The 17988-nt window shown below is 38.5% G+C and overlaps 1 protein-coding gene across 16 annotated transcripts in view; it reads right to left on the bottom strand.

Moving 5' to 3' along the window:
- The window catches only part of EPB41L2 (erythrocyte membrane protein band 4.1 like 2), a 200949-nt gene that overhangs the window by 50390 nt on the left and 132571 nt on the right, over positions 1–17988 (bottom strand). For all 16 annotated transcript variants that reach the window (XM_037147870.2, XM_053664758.1, XM_037147875.2 and 13 more), the window contains exons 5-8: positions 14101–14143; positions 10155–10230; positions 6655–6873; positions 2779–2866 (exon numbers count right to left, since the gene is read on the bottom strand). In XM_037147870.2, the coding sequence (XP_037003765.2) occupies positions 2779–2866; positions 6655–6873; positions 10155–10230; positions 14101–14143 (426 nt within the window). The remainder of the gene's footprint in view (positions 1–2778; positions 2867–6654; positions 6874–10154; positions 10231–14100; positions 14144–17988) is intronic.

Below are 17988 nucleotides of genomic sequence, written 5' to 3'. Positions count from 1 at the left end.
ACAGAGTAAATGGCTGGAGTGAATCAGGCACAGGTGCCCAAGAACTTGGCACCAAACACAAATGGTGTGTTTGCCAAAAACATCACTGGCCACGGCCACAGGAAGCTGGCCGGAAGATTTCCCAAGACAGCATGTTCTCACCACAAGTAAGGAGGCAACCCTCATTTGAAACACCGAACAAAGCCATCTCTAGTCTGAAGCAATCTTTAGACAGGACACTGAAGCTGTTTTATCTGACTTAACAAGAAACAAATCTGGATCCAAGTAAATCAGTTGATTTTCAGTTGTTCCACACATTGTTTTAAAATTATCAGTATTTGTATGACTAGAAATTACAGATAAAGGATAAGAACTGAAAGGGAAAAAATATGCCTTAGTTCTCCACATTTGACTTCTGACATTCAACAACAAAGTCAGGAAACAAACTAACAAAAGGAGAGCATCTTTTCTGCCTTGCTCACTGCCTCAGGAAGCTGCCCCACATGGGTATCAACAGGATCCCATGCCCACTGATAACCGAAGGGTTCAGCCTATGGGAAGTTCTCAAAATCAGAGAGAGGAAAGAGAGAAGGCTGGGGGCGGGGAGCAATCGAGGTGTTTAATACCCAGATTCCCTCCCTGTATGGTTGCCATCTGGCTGGCTGTGTCCTTGACAATGACAGCTCCTCTCAAGACAGCCCTCTGCACAGTTTGGCAATCACTCTGTGCCCATGCCCTTCGGATCCAGAAGGGGCTGCTGTCATACTGCTTCAGAAGTATCACTATTTTTGTGGTTTCCCTGTACCCTTGTCAAGAGACCTTTTATTCAACACCCTCCAATTTGGCCTAATGTGTGTGTGCCATTAAGAACTCTTCTGATAATAAAATATTAATTTAAACAAATGGAAATATGATTGAGACAAAGAAAATGTATCAAGGCACAAAAACCTACATAAATTTTTTAATTGCTACACATATTCTTTCAAATGAGCTACAAATATCTCACTTATCAAATATCAGAGTCCATCAGATGATAGAAGAAATGAATGAATAAACATTACTTTGAATTTTTGACCACAGAGCAAGAACTTTAATTATATTTATAACAGAATTGGCACCTTTTTTACTTTTCTAAGACTCAATTATAAAATCAAGAATCTTGAAACCTTCCAGTATTGCCACTGAAGGATGGGTTTCTAACTAGTGACCAACCAAGGGCCAGATGCAGGATTTCCCTGTGGCAGAAGCATCGGTCTGGAGGAGGGGGATGTGCTCCACACCTGGCCTCTCCTCTCCCCTTCACCTGTTTCTCAGCCAGCCCAGCCTGCCTCCACCACACAGAGAAAGGCGCAGAAAGGCCCTCAAGTGTTCGGAACATGTTTTACCTCCTAGTGACTTAGCACAAGACATCGGGCGGATGGAACACAGCTTTACACTATGTGGCTTGAGGCAAGTCACTTGCTGCACTGTTTCATGTAGTTCCATAAAATAAAAACACTCAAATCTTAAATGAGATGGTATATGTGAAAATACTTTTAAAAATTAAAGGCATACAGCACTTACCAGTTAAAATATGCTCCAGCCAGAGACCATTTGCTAACATGGAAAGTGTTTATAAAAGCAAGTTAAAAAAAAAAAAAAACCTCATAAAATGTAGCATAATCCCATTTTTAAAATGCATGAAGATTCAATTGCTCAAAAGATTGTTTTTGAAACAAGAAAATGTATCAAAATATTAACAGTGAATGTTTCACATAGAGAGATCAGTGGTTGGTATTTTGTTCTGTTTGCCTCTATCTTCTATGATGAACATGTATTACTTTTGTCATGATGAAAAATATTTACAGAATAAAGGAAGCTGCTGAAGAACAAAGAGCACTTTGCAAATGTGAAGTACTACTAACACAAAAGCAAGAAGCATGAATCCGAGGCCTAGGGAGCAAAGATGTCTTTGGGTGGGGGGCTTTCCTGGAGCTGTCACAGATCATTCAGTCTGGCTCCCTATGGGTACATCTGGCTACATCCAGGGACTGGCAAGTGCTCTTACGAGCAGACTATAACACATTCCCTCAGCACGTCAAGATGATTCTGGACGTGTTCCTCAGAACTAAATCCACCTTACCTTTCGTCCTCCTTGACTCTCCCCACTAAGTGATCATCCAAACGAGGATCATGAAGAAGGTGATGTTTCTTACTAACATCCTCCCAACCCAATCACCTATCTTCTTTTGGTTCATTTTCTTCCCACCTCTCCAATCAGACTGAAGGTGCTGCGTCACCTGGAGCCTGGGCCAGCCTACTTTACCGTGTAAGAGGAATAAAACAGACCAACAGAAGAAACACAAATAGAGATCTCCTTCACAACCCGGGAGCTTTCTGGACAGTGGTCGATGACCATGGGGCTTTTTCCTGTCCTTGTGGCTAAGAGCTGCCCTCTGTTCCCAAGACAGAGGCAGGAAAGGGAGCTGGAGCAGAGGCAGCACCAGGCAAAGCGAAAGCTGGGACACAGAATAAACCAAGATGAAGGATCAAGAAGGCTCATTTAGTGAGTCCTAGAGTAAATACATATAAAAGGATATTAATTAAAAATATTGGGGAAAGAAGAAAAAGTAGGGGGTAGGATAATTGGACCCTCCCACAACCATAAATACAACTAGCCACAAAGAAATATTACAGAGGCCCTCAGATGGGGGTGAGAAGCCTTGGCTAAAGGTGACCAGGCTATTCTGACACTGGACACCTCTCCAAACGTCAGTCAGGAAACTGGAAAGAGGCTGCTTCCCCATTACATTGCCTTACCTTGGCATGATGTAGGTCAACACCATACATGGAAAGTCTCTTTGCATTTTCTAAGAACTGAGAATCAGCTTGTGCTGGAGATAAGCCCCTAAGAATTAAAAGAAACAATGTTATCTTGCTGGTGGAGGTAAAGAAAATGTGTGCAAGATGGAGAAAGGTGTGTATAAGCTTGGAGAGTTTGCATAACAAACTTGAAGACGAGTAAGAAAAAGGTAAGAAGGTTCAACTCTCAATCTCTTGAGATCCTCTCATACAAACTTGTTTATAACAAGATGCACATCTGCCCTACCCGTTTTATCTCAAAAAGTTGCTTTCAATTTTTAAAAAAATTATTTTATTCTTGTTCAAGTACAGTTGTCTGCATTTACTCCCCACCACTCCCCTGACACCCCAGACCCCGTCTCCTCCCTCCCTTGCTTCCACGGTCTCCCTTGGTTTTGTCCATGTGTCCTTTATAGTTGTTTTCGAAAACCCCCCTTTCCCTCCATTATCCCCTCCCACCTCCCATCTGGTTACTATCAGTTTGTTCTTTATTTCAATGTCTCTGGTTATATTTTGCTTATTTGTTTTGTTGATTAGGTTCTGCTTAAACCTGAAATCATATGGTATTTGTCTTTCACCACCTGGATTATTTCACTAGCATAATGTTCTTCAGTTCCATCCATGCTGTCAAGAAGGGTAGGAGCTCCTTCTTCCCTTCTGCTATGTAGTATTCCATTGTGTAAATGTACCAGTTTTTTGATCCATTCATTTACTGATGGGCACTTAGGTTGCTTCCAGCACTTGGCTATTGTAAACTGTGCTGCTATGAACATTGGGGTGCGTAGGTTCTTCTGGATTGGTATTTCAGGATTCTTAGCATATAATCCTAACAGTGGTATTGCTGGGTCAAAAGGCAGTTCCATATCTAGATTTCTGAGGAAATTCCATACTGTTTTCCACAGTGGCTGTACCAGGCTGCATTCCCACCAAATGTGTACTAGGTTCCCCTTTTCTCCACAACCTCTCCAACATTTGTGGTTTGTCGATTAGTTTATAATGGCCATCTGACTGGTGCGGTTTCTCATTGTGGTTTTAATTTGCACCTTTCTGATGGCTAGTGATGCTGAGCATTTTTCCATATATCTCTGGACCCTCTGTACGTCCTCTTTGGAGAAGTGTCTGTTCAGGTCCTTTGCCCATTTTTTCTTTAAATGGGCAAAGGACAATGGGCAAAGGACCTGAACAGACACTTCTCAATTTTTTCCAATAGGGAAAAAAGCCCTAGCAATAATACGTACAACATAAGTTACAACAACAAAAAATAATGATAAAATGAAAAATATTTTTAAAGATTTTATCTTTCTGAAACAAATTCTTAGTGCCTAATTTTATTTCACTCGGACTGATCATAATAAAGATAAGTATTTGCATTTGATTTTTACATCTGTGGCAGAGGATACACATCACATTCCATCCATACTGCAATTATCTCCTTTCCCATCTATACTCCCAACTAAACAAATTTTAAGGTCCTATAAAGCAAGACCATATCCGATGAATCAAGTCACATATTGTCCAAGGCACTTCAGAACCCGATATTTCAAATTTAAATTATAGTATATATCTATACTATAATTTGTATAAAAATACAAAGGTATTTGACTTTAAATAAAAAAAATTAAATATGCCATTTATCAAATTAAAAATACTTAAATACTTAAAGTCAAATACTGTAATTGTTTTTTATTCTTTACTTATTTTACTGAATTAATTGGGGTGACTTTGGTTAATAAAATTATATAGGTTTCACGTTTACGATTCTACAACACATCATTTGTATATGGTACCATGTGTTCACCACCCCAAGTTGTTTCCTTCTATCACCATTTACACCCCAAACCCTCTTTTACCTCCCACCCCCACTTTTCCTCTGTTAATCACCATACTGTTGTTTGTTCTGCCTATGAGTTCTATTTAATTTTGGGCTTTGCTTAATCCATTCACCTTTTTCACCCAGCTCCCCAGTCTTCCCCCTTTCTAACAGCTGTCAGAATATATACCCTCTATTCCCACATTGCTAAGAGTTTTTATCATAAATGGGTTCTGGATTTTATCAAATGCTTTTTCTGCATCTATGGATATGATCATATAATTTTTATCATTTTGCTTATGTGGTATATCACATTTATTGATTGTAAGATATTGTACCAAACTTGGATCCCAAGAATTAAGTCGCACTTGATCACAGTGTATGATCTTTTTAAAGTATCGCTGAATCGGTTGGCTATTATTTTATTGAAGATTTTAGCATTTATCTTCATCAGGAATATTGGCCTATAACTTTCTTTCTAGTGTCTTTATCTGGTTTTGGAATTAGAACAATTCCTTGTAAAATGAGCTTGGGAATCTTCTCTCCTCTTGAAATTTCTGGATAGTTTGAGAAGGAGAGGGGTTAGCTCCTCTTTGAAGGTTTGGTAAAATTTACCTGTGAAGCAATCTAGTCCAGGGATTTTTTGTTTTTTGGAAGTTTTCTGATTACTGCTTTAATTTCACTAGTTGTAATCTGTATATTCAGATTCTCTGATTCTTCCTGATTCAGTTTTGGAAGATTACGTGTTTTTCAGAATTTACCCATTTTGTCCAGACTGTGCAATATGTTGGCATATAGTTGTTCCTAATATTTTATTACGATCCTTTGTACTTCATGTGTCAGTTGTTACTTCTCTGATTTCATTTCTGATTTTATTTATTTGGGTCTTCTCTCCTTTTTTCTTGATGAGGCTGGTTAAAAGTCTGTCAATCTTGTTTAGCCTTTCAAAGAACCAGCCCCTCATTTTATTAATCTTTTGTGTTATTTTTAAGACTATATTTCATTTATTTTTGCTCTGGTCTTTATTATTTCCTTCCTTCTAATCACTTCAGGCTTGATTTGTTGTTTCTTTTCAAGTTCCTTTAAGAGTAAAGTTAAATTGTTTATTTGAGCTTTTTCTTGTTTCTTGAAATAGGCCTATAATACTAGGACTATCCTTCTTAGGACTGCCTTGCCTCTCTCCCATAGATTTTGGGTTGTTGTGCTACCATTTTCATTTGTTTTAACATAGCTTTTAATTTCTTCCTTTGTCTCATTGTTAACCCATTCTTATTTGGTAACATGTTATTTAGCCTTCATGTCTTTGTGTGTTTCATACCATTGTGGTCAGAGGAGACTGCATTTTTTTTAAAGAAACATAAATGAACGTGATTTGTCTAAAAATTTCTAATCTCTAAAGTTCCTATCAAATCATTTTCATCAAAATTTTTTAGAACTTTAATTCTGCATTAGGAACAAACTATAATTTTGTAGCTAGAGTTTTTAAAACGTATGCTGAAAGAAGCATTTTGTTATCACACAGATATAAAAATTCTCAAAGTGTAAGATCCTCAGCTACACCAAAGGTCATCTTCTGTGAACAGAGAAACCCCCCATATATTTCAGCTATTTTTCCTATGTCCATCACCTTCCACATTTCCGATTTAAATCCTGATGCCTCATCATCTCCCTGGTTTTCTTATTATAGATGGTAATAAAAACAAGTACGTGGTTATTTTTGTTTTGTTTTGTGAGTGTGTGTATCAGGGATAGGACTGAGAGTAGAAAGAAGATGTTAGAAAAGCAAATTTTTCCAATAAATGAAAACACTGAGCCTCGTGAACACGGTTCCTCATATTACAGTCACAAAGATCCTGACAGAGTATCTCAAGGGCTACAGGGTGTCTTGGTTAGTACTACGTGAGGTTCCTAAAGGGAAAACTGGATAATCCCATCAACTATGCTCTAATGTCTAGCAAGTTTTATAGGAAAAGCTATGTCAATCCATCATGACTATTCTCTCTCCAGCAAACAAGTCAACAGACCTGTGGGTTTTATGCAGCTCTACCACCTTCTCTTCCAGCTCCTTGGTCTGGGAGGGGGCAAACTGGAAGTCACTGAGGTCATGACTGGCATGCTCTTCTGGGTCATAGTCTCCAAGTTCAGCCTGTAGTGTGTAAGATCCCAGGAGGGCGTGAGTCACAAAAGAGCAGGGCAGGCGGCCAGAGGCAATGTCCTGTCGGAGCTGAAGGCACAGGAAGTATCTGAGAAACAGGACAAAAGGGGAGGGAAGAACAATTAGTTAAGATTGCAACACTCATGATCCCATATTTGATTTGAAAGCAAATATGCAATATAGGCAATATTCACATCTCTAACAAAAAAGTTTTCTCTAGTAAGAAGCCCACCTTGCTCCCTGGACACCCGACCTTGTAGCTTATATACAGAAACTGATTCTAGTGATCGAAGCAATAGAATGGAAATTCAGAACTCCTATTGCAGTAATAGCTTATTATGACTATGATAATTATAACAAATAATTTTGTGACTGAAGGTAAAAACTCCAATTAGACTTTCCCCTTGGATTTAAAACTAATCAAAATTAGCATGACCTTCAAAGCTATAAAGATTAATAAAATCTTAAAAATAGCTGCCACTCTTAACCACTAGCAAGAAAAGCTAAAGTAACCTTACCCTTTACTTGCTCTACCTTTTCATACTAATTTTTTACTTTTCTGAGATGGTTTTAAGAGCAATTATAAATTAAGTCTCTACTCTGAAGCCCTTACTTGGCCATGTGCCTGATCTGAAGAGGCTGCTAGTTCAGTTTATAGTAGAAACAGTTTGGGCTTCAGAGTTGAGCAAAATGACACCATGTAACTTTGATGGAGTTAATCTGCTTGCAGAAAGCTAACATGTCACCTGTAAAATGGGAGACAAACTCCAACTCCCTTTGAAGCTGAAGGTAGAAAAATTAGAGAATACAGATAAAACACGTGGCCTGGTACCTGGGAATCAATATTTGGTAGCCACAATCACAATAATGCTATGGTTATTATTAGTTATAACAATTATGATTCAATGTCCCAGGTAGCTTACTACAGTTATAAAAGATTTTTTAACTAAATAACATGAAGAAACATGTTATTTACATCCCACACGGAGTTTTGGGTTTTTTTTGCACCCTAACAAACTCCTTTTGGTGACATTTTAAAACCTGATTGTTACTCTCAAATTTAAAACCAATTGCTAAGGCTACCAACAACCACTGCAAACTAAATGGCAGTGCCCTTGCTTTGGAAGATTTGTCAGTGACTGCCATTCCTACTGGAAGCCAGTGACCATCCTCCTGTGGATACTTCTGCCTAGCACGGATTTGGGGGCCCCGTCCTCCTCTTGCCCTGCACCTAACACATTCAAACAGGTGTGCTGCCTCTGGCCCAGGCCTCACTGTTGTGGAGTCAGAGAACATGACCCGACACCTGCTATCAGCCATCACACAGTTCAGTCAAACCGGGATTCCTGCATGAACCTGTCAGAGAGGGCAGGGCTCCCCACCACAGTCCCAGTCAGCAAAGCACTTGCCACAGGGCGAGTACTCAATAATTTACCGAGAATGAAAGTTCTTCGACCTCTATAGTCTTAGTGCTTTTATGCATTGCGGAAGTTCTCTTTCTAAAGAGGTTTATGTATTCCTTGACTCCATCAATATCACTGTAATTATTTGAGAAAACTAAATTTTAAACAATGATTCAGGTTATCCTCAAATTCTCTAAGACTAATCAAGAATAGTGCTAGTTCTCCATATTTTAAGACCTAGCCACAAAGATTCCATCATTTACTAAAATCTTGTTGCTCCCTTTTATATTATTGTCTCTACTTTTCACAGTGGTCCTGTCCTCTGTTTTCAAAGATTAAGTCTAAGTCCAAAGATCTCAAAATAAAAACTATAACAGCTCCCTGATTTTCCCAACCCAGCAAATTTATGCCACAGGCAAGAGCATTCTTTAAACACTATTCTCAACAGTGTTCTTGCTCTCCTCAAAAGCCTAAGTCGCCTTCTAAATGTTCACTCAGGTCATGGTGAGGATTTCAATCATGACAAACAGGCTACTAGGTTCCACATACAGGCAGGTGGTTGGTCTCAGGCTGCACTCTGCTAAGGCCTGAGTTAGCTCACTAGGCTCCACCATTCCACCCACCACACACAGGGAGACTGTTAAAGCCCCATTTCAAAGGAAAAGCAAAGCACTCAACTGGGGTTGTAAGTTGCAGTCACCAAAGGACTATCATTTCCCAAACAAAGCACTGCAAGGAGGAGTGTGTATACAGAGAAGATGCTGAGTCCCAAAGCCCCAGTTACTTGCACTGGTTCAAGGTCCTCCTGCAACAAGGCTCTTAGCTTACACCCACAAACCTGCAAGTTTTAAGCTCCAAGCATCTACTGTGCAGTTACAGAAACTACTATTTATTATTTACTCATTGAGGCTAATTTGCAGTACATATCCCTATTCAGGGGAAAAAAGAAAAAAGAAAAACCTGTCCTGGAAAAAATCTCCATCATTCCTATTTCACATGGGTATCATTCACCCATAAGCACCCATGGAACTTGGTATCATAAAACAATACTAGCCTGGCAGAAAGCACCAAGGCACACTAAGCATCAGAATCAAAAGCAGAGGCTTCTAATAAGACCCCCTAATTTCCAATTTCTAAAAGCATACACACACACACATAACAATTTTCTTTGGCCATATAAATAACCTTTTAAAAAATATGCAAATCACCCTACTGACCTTCTCTTACCAAAGCTAAGACATCCTACCACTGGGACCCAGTTTAATAAGGCTATGATATGAAGGCACTAATAGATACAGAATGTTCCTTGGTTACCATTCAAACACTGTTTCTCTCAGAATCAGGAAATGCTCTCTTGCACCTAAATGGAATCTTTGATTTGCAATTCAGGCATATGTTTGTATATGCCAGACAATCTCAGAAGAGATGAAATGAAATGAGATGAGATGAGATGAAATGAGATGAAATGAAATGAAATGAAATGGAGAAAGCCTACCTTACTCTTTGTTTGGAAGGGGGGACAACAAAAATATTACAGTTCAATTGACTTTTAAAAATAGGTTCATTCTTCTACGCTTGTAACATGATGTAACATACATCATCTTGTAACATGAGACTAGTGACAGGCACACACGGGTTGTTTAATAAAAACCACCTGAGTAATAAAATCTGATATATTAAATATCAATGATTTTTGAAAGTAGAACATAGGAAACAAAGTTGCCAGCAACTGGTTTAAAAAATACTTCATCACTCAAATATAAATGGATAAATTAAAGAAAAGTAAATAAAATTTTTGAAGCTGGCAACATTTCAAACTTTCTTGGAACTTCCAAAGACACTTCTAAAACTCAACTTAAGAAAAAATGTTATCATTTGAGTAATGAAACTACCACTATTATCCCAGGGCCCAGACATAAATGCGAGCTGTAAGTAAAGGTTTATTTCTGATGTAATTATAAAGTACCTGGTGATATCTTCAGTCAGCTGAGAAGGATCAGGAGGATAAAACTTCACATTAAAAGTGAACAGCCAGGGAAGATCTGTAAATTTTAAACACCATGGTTATTTATCCAACCAACAGAATGACCATTAATTTTGGTAAAACATACAGATCCACATTAAAATACTATATACTAGTCCTTATATAAATCAGCCTAGAGAACTTGATTTTCTAATTTAAAGAGAATATCATTAAAAAATAAAAATAAAAGTCAATTACATAAATAACACACCATTAAAGAAAAATAGGATCTCATTTTTTATAAATGGTCACTGGTGCTTCAACAGTGCTTTGTAGGTGATCTATTACACAAATATTTTAATATAACCTCCATGCAATAGTTCTGAGATAAGAGTTGTTCTAACCACAGAATGTCTATATGCTAAGTATTCTCCACCCTTTTAATAAAAGCATTTTAGAATTTCTACATTATTAGGGGAAGAAGGGTAATCATCAAGTGATCACTACAGCTACTCAGGAAAGTATCAATGGGTTATTTGAAGGAAGTGTTAATACAAATACTAAGGAAAGGAGAGAGAGGCAAAATGTCATAATACTTTAAGATAATAAAATTATTTTCCAGGTTTTCTAAAAAACCTGGCATATGGCATATATACTTTGCTGTACTGTGTCAAAAAGAATAACTATATCAAACAATTATGCCATAAATGACATTAAAAGTTAAACATCTACATACATTAACATTTAATGTTCTATATAACAGGCTTTGAATGGCTTTAAAAACAAACAAAAACGCACACAATTCTGGACAGAAGGAATTATTTTCCTAATGGCATCCAAATAATTCCAATGCCCTGAATTTAGAGTTGTGCTCAAAGTCTATAGAGTTTCCCAATTAAAACAAAAAAGTGTGCATGTGTTTTCATTTCATACATATCTGAAGGCCTCACAATCGCTCCAGTTTATAAACATGAAGAACAATGTCTTGAACCCCAGTTCCCGTTCAGTGTGTCACTGTGTCCTGTCTCACCTTCAGCACGGGGACTTCTACTCAAAGCCAACAAACAGTCAATGAATGGCCACTGTGAACACACGAGCACTTACACTGGATTTTTGTTCAAAACATCATTATTCTACTAATAAAGTCAATTCTTTTGAATTTAAAAAACATTTCGCTTTACACATTTAAAACTTCGTAACGGGATACAGGATTTTCCTGAATATGGGGAGACAAGCTGCTTCTTGGCCTGTATCTCCCTGCTGGCTGAGATGCAAATGCACTTCTTATACCACTAATGCATAATTATGCAAGGTCATCACAGGACTGTCAGTTTGTAATGGATCCCTATTTGTTTTCTAGCACATGCTTACCTGAAGGTGACTACATGGATAAATATCTAATGGAACAAGTATTTAAGGGTATATTTCCAATTCTAGCATTGATAAAATGCACCAAAAATGCTAGACTTTTAATTTAATTTCACATTATTGTTATAATTTTTACCTACCTATATATAAAATCCACCCGTCTATGGATTATTTATATATTAATCATAGACGAACCTTAGATGGATAGTCTTATTTGTATACATTTGAAATCTAAAGATTTTAAGGTGCATTTTACACAGGAACCAATAGGTTGTTGGTTGTCAAAGTAACTAAAAAAAAAAAAAAAGATTAACTTTTACCTTTGCTAGTTGCCAATTAACTGAATAACAACAAATCAAAGCAGAAGTTAAGATAAGACAAACGGTTCTTTTGTCCATTCTAACACCAGCAGAAAGGAAGGTAAAAATACAACAGCAAAACTTTATTTCCTCAGCCTACTTTCATGATTGGGACAGTACAGGACTCCAATAGAGAAGAGCCCCAGTGGTCTGAAACAGTCAAATCCTATTTGTTACTATTATGCTTCTTGCCAAACCACAAGGTTAAAGTCCTGAAATAATTCTTAAAAACTTCACAAATAATCAAAACATAAGACTGTGACTCATGATCAGTAAGAGTCTTGCCTTCCAAAAGTCAGAAAAATCTGCATGACTCTGAAATGAGCGGCACTCAAAAGTCATCAACCAAAAGCCAAAACAAAACCATAGGAAACAACTCAATGGAACATCAATCATGTTTCAGCCGTTACCCTGCTCTCTCCTGTTGAGGTCACGTGTCAGGTCTGGATTCAGAGAAAGTGAAAGAAACACGCATCTGTGCCTTTCTGAATTCACACACTTTGTTAAAATGTGGTAACTGTCGAAGGGACAGGGGAAAAGGCTTCAAAGCTTTCTGGTGCAGTTTCTTCTACAATGTCAGTGTGATGTACCTGTGACCATTTTGCTCCTTTTCTTCTCCCCTTGTCCATCATGAAACAGACATACACAGATGAAACACCAAGATTAAGTGCAGGGGGACTGGGAGGGTGTGAGGAATGGAGGGAGGGGGTGCAGGAAAGCCAGGAAAGACAGGGTGACCAGCCATTCTGGCTTGCCTAGGATGGTGACAGTGTCAGCAGTGAGAGTTCCATATCCTGAGAACCCCTCAGTTTTCAGGCCTGGGCAAATCAGAAAGACCATTCTAATAAAATATTTAAATAAAAGAAAGATGAGTCTATAAGGAAAGGAAGGAAAAAATATGATATAGATCGATACACAGATATCTATATATACACTGAAAATAAAAAAGAAGAGCAGAAGATACACATATCTATATAAATGCTGAGATTAAAAAAGAGTACAAAAAGAAATGACAGAAAAGCTATGGAAAGGATTAATAATTTGACAAAGAAAGGAAACGCAATGAAAAAAAACAAATGTGGAGAACCTGAAGTGGGACGGAAGGGAAAGCGTAGGTTTGCTCCAGTGTTTTGATATCAGCACCATGAGGAGGAAATGAAACCAACAGTGCAAAGGTCACTCTGCAGCTGGCACCCAGGGACATGGTTTCACCCTGGACAAGCTTGTGGCCCACAGGCCAGGAGGGCTGGTAAAAATTCACTGTCCTAGACATTCCAGCTGTCAGCAGCTTGCTAAGTGATCTGCTTCAGCCATTCACAGTCCCCGCAGTCAGTTCTGTACCCAGGCCCCTGGGAGAGACGTTCCTGTGGTGAGAATGTTTCCCAGCACAGATATCACAACATCACCACCAGGCAAATTAACCTGCAGAGACAGAACCTATGGAGGGAACTGACGCCAGTTGGGACAGGACACTCCAAGTCACTTTGGGAGTCTACAGTGAGAACACGTAGAGAAAGGGGAGAAAGGGCCAGGCAGGACTAAGGACAAAGCCAGCCTCAGCGCGTTAAGCAGCCTTGGACTGTGAGACAAAGGTGTAGAGAATGTAATGATCTCACACCAAAATCACTTTGAAGTAGACTATAATTTAAATTTGAAAAAGAAAACCAGAACAATAGAGGGGAAATATATTTGTAAATAAAGTCCAGAGCAGGAAAAAAAGGCAGCTATGACCTCAGAGGACTGCAAAGAGTGTTTTGCACATTTTCTCCCCCATAGTCCTCACTCCAGTTCATCTAGAAACACTGTATCCATAAAACTTCAGGACCAGAGATATGCTTATTAAACAAACTTATGTCCAAGATGAAGCAGACAAAGTACTATTAATACAGTAAAGTTTACCTAAAAAGTAAAAGTTACAGAAAAGCAACTTCCCATTCTTTCCTTCAGAGAAAAAGGTCAGATACACTTTGGGGTGGTAGACCTTGTGAAAAAACGTGGAGGACTGTGACTCTAGAACCTCTGGACCTCATGCACAAAATAAAGTCATGATTCCAGAACAGTATCATTAGTATCCCTCACTTCCTAGAAGATATAAATGCAAAAATAGAGCTGATAATTCCATCACTATCTTATTCTTCTACTCTACATTCCTATGCATTTTATTGAAGATAGATGTGAAGATTACCTTAATAACTTCAAAGTATGATTATTTAAATACTCACTTCGCAGTTGTCTCTTTATTTGTTTTGCAGGATCTAGCCAGTTCTGCAGAGGAGGAAAAAAAGAGGTTAATTGACACACAAGAAATATCTCAGAGTCCAAAACAACACTTTGCAGTTCATATTTTTATTTAAATGTAAACATATTCTAACAAAGTCCTATTAGAAGTAGCCTCCACCTATTAGCATTCCACAGGGCTAGTACTGATTTGCTTTTGAATGTGCTGTAAATAAACTATTACAACACTTTTGAGGTGAGTCTCTTGGGCCTTATTTTATGGGATAGAAAATCAAACACTATCAAAATGATGAGACATAATGTATCTACATATAGTCTTTTTATTTTATCTTTCTTTTTAAAATATTTTTAATTGAATTATTGTTCAAGTACAGTTTTCAGTCTTTTACTCCCATCCCAGCCCACCCCCCCAGGGACCCCCCTCCCATTTCCACCCATTAGTTTTTGTCCATGTGTCCTTTATACTTGTTCCTTTTATTTTATCTTTCAATTACAGTTTCCATTCAATATTATTTTGTATTAATTTCAGTACAGTGTACAGTATAGTGGCTTAGACATACACATGGCCTTTATTCTAGAGATCTGCCAGGAAAAAGCCCCTGCGGATGCTGAAACAAGAGCTAAATGACTGGCTCCAACTCATAAAGGGTAAAATGTGAATTAGAAACTGTCCGTTGAAAGTATATGTACCCCAATCAAACACAATTGTTTCAGCTCCTACAGCCAAATCCTCCTCTTCCTTAAACTTTCTTCTCCCTTATACTGTGCAACGCTACGAAGAAGTGCTGTCAGACTGGAGCAGAAATTCTCCTTTCTGGTCTTCATGTAACATCCTGTTTCAACTTCCTTCCAACTTGGAAATCACAAAGAACTCTGTTTCACTTTTCACTACATCTCCCCTTTGAGAAAGTTAACATAAAAAAATTCTACGGAACTATTAGAATATCCTAAAGCAAAAAGACCAAACTTGAACTACTAAGTTCAAGTCATCTAAGGACATTAAATATGTGTCTGTCAAAGCTACATACAAAAGACCCAACTAAAATTTTCTTTTATATATTTTTCATTTTTCATCTTTTTTAAAAAAGATAACTTCTCCTACCTTATTCACAAGCCATTATTAGTCTACTTTAATTTATTTTCATTAACACAGGAGAACAAGTACATCTTTGAGATACGATAAACTGATTCAAATAACTGGCTTTATAATAATTAAGTTTAATTCACTCTATAAGCATCCCAAATAATATAACATCTGTATTTAAACAATTTCATTTGGATACATAAAGCAAATGATTAAAATGTTCATTAGAGGATAATAGCTTACTGTCTCAACAAGATACTGGATTAGTAGAACAGAACATGAACTTCCACTACTAAAAAGTGCACCAGGATGTTTTGAAAGCAAAGCTGCACAGACCCCTGTGGGTTTTACTACACCTGTCAGCTGGCACTCGGGCAGCAAGGAGTCAAGGTGTGCACGGCTCTGTTCTAACAGTGGTTATATGCAAGCCCCTTGATAAAAAACTACCAGAGCTTCTTCTAGTTTCACGCCACTGGTGTCCCCGCTACATGGCCCAGTGATGTGAAGGGCCAGTGGAACCTTCTAATGGTACCCCCAGTACAAGGTTAAGGAAGTGCTGTAACTCTCCCCGTAGGAAAGGGCCTGGCATTCAGCTTCCTGGCCTTGCAGCTGCTGTCCCACACAACAGCTGGCTCACAAATGGCCAGCTCCGATGAGCGAACACAAATGAGAAAAACACACCCTTCAGTCTCCAGTCAAACAGAGGAAAGGCTGGGTGAGAGGTGGAGGAGCAAATGTGTTATGTGGCATTTCACCCAAGGAAGTAACCACCACAGCAAGAAAAAATTAATCAGGGTCACCTGGTGCCAAACTGAAAAGGGGGAAAAAACCCTCCTGTTAACATGGAGAAAAAAAGAGAGTGGAGGGGAAACTACCTACCAGTTAAAGGCCTAGCCAAAAAACAAACAAACTCTCTTTTCAAGGAGGGAAATGACAGAAGCAACATCATCTTCTGTGACCCCCGCCCCAGGAATAACCAGTGTGCACACCGTTCAGTACCTTCCCTTCTCACCTGAAGCACCAAGCCCTGTGTCAGTGACCTAACAGTTCTGCACAGCACGGAGAGAGAGTCCAGGGAGCTCTCAGACTCAAGACTATGAGTGACAAGTTTCTGTGCATCAGCCAGCCACATTCAGACTCGGTGTCATTCTCAGGCCACTTTCCACAACATTGCCAGCCACAGTATTAAAAGATTGAAGTAGCTCTTTTTTTTTAATTTAATTTTTAAAAATTTAATGATTTTTCAAGTACAGTATTGTCTTTTACTCCCATCCCAGCCCACCCCCCCCATGCTCTCCACCTCCCTCCCATTTCCACCCCCCTTAGTTCTCGTCCATGTGTCCTTTATACTTGTTCCTATAAATCCTTCCCCTTTTCCCCCTGAAATCCCCTCCCCTCTCCCCTCTGGTCGCTGTCCCCGTTCTCTATTTCAGTGTCTTTGTTTTTATTTTGCTTGCTTGTTTGTTTTGTTGCTTAGCTTCCTGTTAAAGGTGAGAGCATATGGTATTTGTCTTTCACCACCTGGCCTATTTCACTCAGCATAATGCTTTCCAGTTCCATCCCTGCTGTTGCAAAGGGTAGGAGCTCCTTCTTTCTTTCTGCTGCATAGAATTCCATTGTGTCTATGTACCATAGTTTTTGGATCCATTCATTTACTGATGGGCATCTAGGTTGCTTCCAGCTCTTGGCTATTGTAAATTGTGCTGCTATGAACATTGGGGTGCATAGGTTCTTTTGGATTGGTGTTTTAGGGTTTTTAGGATATAATCCCAGCAGTGGAATTGCTGGGTCAAAAAGCAGGTCCATTTTTAGTTTTCTGAGAAAATTCCATACTGTTTTCCATAATGGTTGTACTAGTCTTTTTTCTTTATTTTACATCCCTATCCAAATACTGAGTAGGCTGAGTTTACCTGACACGATCCAATAGCAGCAGCAGAAGTGACTCCTTCCATGCTCTTCCCTTTACTAAGCACACTCACTTCCACACTGTGAACTCCATTCCCACCATTGAGTGAGATCTTCTCCCTCCCCGGCACAACTTAGCAAGGGCAAGGATGGGCCCTACTACGTGTATCCTCCACAGTGCTGGGCAGTTTTAGGCAACCAGTAGGTACTAAACACTCGTTGACTAATATCTGCCCATTGCTTGCCTCCTACCTCCTGAAGTTGTCTGTGTCATCTAAAAAGACCACATTCTATTATTCTATTAGATTTATTTTTGTTTAAATAATGAACTCCAATGAGTACTTAAATCATGAGTGAGATATAGTTCATGGCCAAGGAACAAAACTAATGAGTGAAAAAACAAGACTGACTTCGTATGACTTTTAAAAGACACAGAAGTCTATTATCTGCATTATCAATTACAAATAAATTAATAGACATAAAATTCTTTAACAACTAAAAAATAAACTTCTTAGTTTTGATACTTAAGAAGGAGCGCTGGATAACCCAACAAGCAGACATAAAAGGGTGAACGAATGTGAACGACATAAATGTACACATGCATTATGATAAATTATGGTTCGTCACCATTTTTTTAAGATTTGGCTGCCACATTTATAGACTTTGGAATCAGAAACACATGAAGTCAAATTATGGCTTTCTACCAATTCTTGTGTGAACCTGGGCACAGTCCTTGGCTTCTTTGAGCTTCAATTTCCTCAAGTATAAGATGAGAATGATAACATCTAAGTCATAGGGTAGTTCTTTCAATCAATCATCCACTCAGTGCTTCCTGAAGAGTAAGTACTTTACCCAACGTCCTTAACAGATGGGTTTTTGGCTT

Source organism: Artibeus jamaicensis, unplaced genomic scaffold (assembly GCF_021234435.1).
Source record: "Artibeus jamaicensis isolate MK-2021 breed Jamaican fruit bat unplaced genomic scaffold, CSHL_Jam_final contig_387, whole genome shotgun sequence".
Lineage (NCBI taxonomy): Eukaryota > Metazoa > Chordata > Mammalia > Chiroptera > Phyllostomidae > Artibeus > Artibeus jamaicensis.
The sequence above is the reverse complement of the archived record's forward strand: the minus strand, read 5'-3'. Positions and strand labels throughout refer to the sequence as shown.